The sequence below is a fragment of the Octopus sinensis genome, linkage group LG10 (assembly GCF_006345805.1).
Source record: "Octopus sinensis linkage group LG10, ASM634580v1, whole genome shotgun sequence".
Classification (NCBI taxonomy): Eukaryota; Metazoa; Mollusca; class Cephalopoda; order Octopoda; family Octopodidae; genus Octopus; species Octopus sinensis.
In genome coordinates, this window is record NC_043006.1 from 78,358,693 (window position 1) to 78,363,760 (window position 5,068).

General features: G+C 35.3%; 1 protein-coding gene across 6 annotated transcripts in view; it reads right to left on the minus strand.

Moving 5' to 3' along the window:
• Nucleotides 1–330: 330 nt before the first annotated feature.
• Nucleotides 331–5,068, minus strand: part of LOC115216682 (low-density lipoprotein receptor-related protein 6) — a 111,947-nt gene continuing 107,209 nt past the window's right edge. For 4 of the 6 annotated variants that reach the window (XM_029786191.2, XM_036506834.1, XM_036506832.1 and 1 more), the window contains 3 exons: nucleotides 2,479–2,547; nucleotides 2,002–2,095; nucleotides 331–608 (listed from right to left, as the gene is read on the minus strand). In XM_029786191.2, the coding sequence (XP_029642051.1) occupies nucleotides 452–608; nucleotides 2,002–2,095; nucleotides 2,479–2,547 (320 nt within the window). In that variant the 3' untranslated portion in view covers nucleotides 331–451. Of the gene's footprint in view, nucleotides 609–2,001; nucleotides 2,096–2,478; nucleotides 2,548–3,927; nucleotides 3,970–5,068 lie in introns of all 6 variants that reach the window. The other 2 variants (XM_029786190.2, XM_036506831.1) reach the window with 1 other exon arrangement.

A 5,068-nucleotide genomic window follows, 5' to 3' on the forward strand; every position in this document is an offset into this window, starting at 1 on the left:
ATTATTTAAAGAATACTGTGATGAAGAATGGCAAAAGAGCGCAATGGAGAGTAATCCTTCAGAAGCAAGAAATATATATATGCGTATAGTGTTCTATCTTATATTATGCATAGCTGAAATGTATGATCTTTCATAGATTCTCTAATCCTGAGTAATAGGGAATAAAGTTAAAGAGCATCGATAAAGAATCGTTTGGTGCATCTGTTTAGAAGCAAGTTCAAATGATCTAATTAATTACATTATTTATTAATTAACGAATCATATTATTGATAAGAAATATTTTACCCCAGTCAGAACATATCAAAGAAAGTAAGATGCACAGAATGAAATAATCTTTTTTTATTTTTTTATTTTATTCGAATGAAAACAGATGATGTGAATGAAATATTTGATGTTTTTGGTTTTGTTTTATATTTTTGTAAGAAAAAAAGAAAGAGATGACATGTTTGGTCTAACTGGTATGGGTACTATTCTGGCTTTCTATAGGGTTTTCAACACCGTCATTCATATCTTTTGAAGAGTCTTGGCAGAGAATCCGGTAGGAAATATCCACGGTGTATTTGTCATCATTCGCAAGGAGGTAATGTGGATTCTTTTCAGCTCGACGCCTGTAAATAGTAAGATAATAAAAAAGGTTTTATTAGTACAAAGAAAGCTATTTGTGATTTTACATTATACAGGTTCATACGAGAAGAACAGTAACAAAAACAATGGCTTTTGCCCTTGAAGTGGCATTGAGTGCGATTCTGGAGTCGATCGAAAACTATTGCCACGTCCTCACTTCGACAAATACCTCAGACACTCCTCCGAGTGATTAACAACTGGTGATGACATTGAAGAGCAAATAAATAGGTAGAGAGACCCACTGCGCACAGTAACAACAACAACAACAACAAGAAGCGCATCACACGGAATAATCGTACCCCTTTTACTTCAGTACACCCACTTGTAGGGATGTGGGCTAAATTGAGGTTTTGGATACAAGTAAAATTGTCCGAAGATGTGGAACAAGTATTCCTCTAAATAGAATCGTAATAATTTATAAAGCAATTAAAATATGCACAGAGAGAGTTATGTCTCCGGTAAAGAGATGACCCTCTTCGATGAAGAAGAATTTATGTTGTATGAAAGGAGACTTATTACGGAAGGCATACCAGTTCCGAGAAAAGATAATCGAATGCAATTTCAGAGCTATTGTTTTTTCTTTTTGCAAATCGCGCAACACCGGAATTTTTTCAATCATACTGTTCGCAAAGACTGAAACGAAACTAAGACAATAGAGGTTGCACTGATGCTTGAAAATTAATATACGGATTATATATTTTCAATGTCTCTATTTTAATCACTTGGTTGTCAAGTTTCAATTCGTGTTGTGTATTTTGATTTTCCTCCATTAATAGATGCAATATAATTCATTGTTTCGGCTAATTATATAGCTGCATGTACGTGCCATAAATTAAGTGTAGTGTTCACTGCTGTAGGGACGGGGAATACAATATAATGTTTGAATGAGTGATTAAATGCATATTAGAGTTAAACTCGTATAGTATGCAAACTAATAGCCCCAGTTCTCTAAAACAAATTCATTTGATGTGTATATAAGCGGTTTTCCTACTTGTTTCGCTGGGATTGGTCAAGGGTCTCTGATGAGACACCCAAAATGGCCGAAAATTGATCATGATTATTCATCATTATTTTCTCCATCAACTGTTGTAAGGGGAAATAAGTAAATTTGAATTTTGCATATCTACTTTGTAAGTTTACGTGTAAATCCTAGCCGTGAGTTCGAAGCTACATCATCCATCTGTGTGTGTAACAACCCATGATTCTGTGGCACCAATATAAAGTCCAGCCTCTACAAAACTTAATGCTTGTGTTGCCGTTAGAACTCAACCATTAAGATGAAAATTTATTACACAAGTAGAAATTAATACTAGCGTATATAAAATTTTTAGGTATTATTGGTTTATCATGAGGTGAAACAAATATAGCAATACTCACCGCTTCAAGAAAATGAAAGCTGCTACACCTGCCCCTAACAGGATCAAAGGAACAATAACATAGGCAGATATTTTTCCGGGTGTAACTGACGAACCTGAAAGTATCAACAAAAATAACATTAGCAACATAAAATAACACATTTGAAAATTAATTAGTTGAAGTTTATTAGTCAACTTATAGTTATTCTTCTTCGATCCAGTGTAGCCGAATTGTTTACTGGTTCAAGATTTTATAAGCTTGTTGACAGATGGAATGAAATTTTAGAAAACAATGGAAACTATGTTAACGAATAGATATTGCCTGAATCATGGGCATTTTCATTTTTAATAGAGACCTTATGTATGTATGTATGTATGTATGTATGTATGTATGTATGTATGTATGTATGTATGTATGCATGTATATGTACAATGGTGCATAAATCTACTTGTGTATAGGCACAAGAAAAAGGCAAAAGAAATACAGAAATTATTTTACCATTTTTTGTTTGTTTGCTAGGAAATAATGATCTCTGGGTAGATCTGTTGTTCATAGATTCTGATTCATCTGAAATTAAAAAAGAAATAGATAAAACTACTTTTAAGATCAGAAATTACCCTACTAATATTTTCTTTTAAGTTTTTCTCCGTTCAATTTTTATTGTTGAGGAGATAAAAACTTACAATGAAAGCTTCACGTTTCCTTTAATGTCAATTACTTTCCTTTACCTTACATCATTCGTACATTCGTGCAGGAAAATGCTATTAATCTCTAGTAGCTACGTTTGACATTAAAATTTTCAAAGGCTAAATAAATAAAATTATACTGCGAGAACATTTTGATAGTGAAAATGGGCTCTGAATTTGTGAATTTGTAACTGGGGCATCTCTCAAATTACGGAAGAGTCAGAGGGTGATGTTCTGTTTCCTGGAAGTAATATCTTAACTCACAATGATTTAATTTATGTATTTATAAATATGTATCACGTCACGATCCAATTCAAAATAATAAATAAAATAAATGCGCCCTTTTAAAATCTAGCCAGGTTCATGGGCCGGGTTTCCTGGTTTCTATGGCGTATGTGTTACCAAGCTGGACGGGATGCCAGTCCATCGCAGCGTTACTCATTTTTTCCAGCTGAGTGGACTAGAGCAACGTGAAATGAAGTGTTTTGCTCAAGAATACAACGCGTCGCCCGGTCCAGGAACCGAAACCACAATCTTACGATCATGATGCTGACACCCTTACCACTAAGCCACGCGCCTCCACCCAATTCAAAATGCTATATAGTAAAAAAAAAACTACCTTTAAGAGAAGCTAATATGTTGCCGTTAGAACTCAACCATTAACTTGTTTTGCAGTATTCAAATCTGGATCATTTTGTGAAGGACATTGAGAAATTTTCCATGCTTGTCTTCTGCTTGATAAATGTATAATCGTGGAAGCGCAATGGCCCAGTGGTTAGGGCAGCGGACTCGCGGTCGTAGGATCGCGGTTTCGATTCCCAGACCGGGCGTTGAGTGTTTATTGAGCGAAAACACCTAAAGCTCCACGAGGCTCCGGCAGGGATGGTGGTGATCCCTGCTGTACTCTTTCACCACAACTTTCTCTCACTCTTACTTCCTGTTTCTGTTGTACCTGTATTTCAAAGGGCCGGCCTTGTCACTCTCTTTGTCACGCTGAATATCCCCGAGAACTACGTTAAGAGTACACGTGTCTGTGGAGTGCTCAGCCACTTACACGTTAATTTCACGACCAGGCTGTTCCGTTGATCGGATCAACCGGAACCCTCGTCGTCGTAACCGACGGAGTGCTTCCACCAAATGTATAATTTAATGAACTAAAAGGAATTTCTAATGAATTGAAATTAAATTTGGAATGATTACAAAATATTTTTTCGTGTGGGGCATGCAAGGAAATTCTAGAGTGAAAATTAAATGAACTTACGAGAAGAGGAAGATTCAAATGGCCATCGCGAGACTTTATCCACTGAAACAATTTGTTACACAATTAAAGATCAGGTATTAAAATATATTTACTGAGAGAAACTTGTGTATGAAAAGAGTAGATTCAGTAAAAATCGAAGTAGGCGAGTTAAATGAAGTTTGCAAATTTGGATTCGTACGAAAGCCGTGGGAAGCTGTAGCTATTGTGATTTAGGACAAAATTATTCGTAGGAAAGAAAAAATGAAATGTTTACCACAGCACTGAATAAACAGGTTCTCTCGGAACTTGTTTGTTTGAGAAGCACCAACATAATTCACATTTTGTTATTTAGTATTCGAACTGTTCCACCCTAGTAATGAACATTTTTTGCTGTAAAAAAATCTTGTATATATGTCTGACATTGATCGAGTTATAATAAGGTTAATACAGTGAAATAAGTATTGATGAACAGTGTTTTAATACGTTTAAAATCTGCCGAGTCTGAAGAAAATGCCTTTAACGCACTCGTTAAAAAGATATGGCAGATAATGGCCGATGTGGAAGTTGTAAGTGCAATATTTGCGACTTGCGTGGATAATAATATGATTGTTGGGACCGATCTTGACAATAACTTTGTGGTAACACATTTACTAGAGTTAAGTGAATGTGTTAATTCAACTGAATTACTACTAATGAAGTTAATACCACAATGCTGCTTTTTAAAGTAGTAAGAACTACATGTCATTCGTTCCCAGTGTTATGACGCAATACTGCTGATGGAATGCTTACAAGTTGGTATTATGACTGTCTAGTCCTATGTCAGCCCTAATTGAACAGCCCTTTAATCAAAGATGTTCTAGCTATGATCATTTTGTTATTGATTCTGTCATTTATCCATAGTCACACTATCTAACTTGTCCTTTCTTTTAAAACCATCCAGGTGTTATTTGAAGTAGATTTGGTTCTTGTTTCTAGAACACTTTGTGACCATGTAGAAGCTCCTTTGTTGCCTTACGTGGAAACCTACATTCTGTTGAGTCATACAAGCTGTAAGATAAATATTAACCATTTGCCTGTTCAAAGCATTTTCATGTTTCTCCTAAACGTCCATCTTTAACTTCAAACTTTTAGTTAGCCTTTACTTTATACGATCTGGGCAATA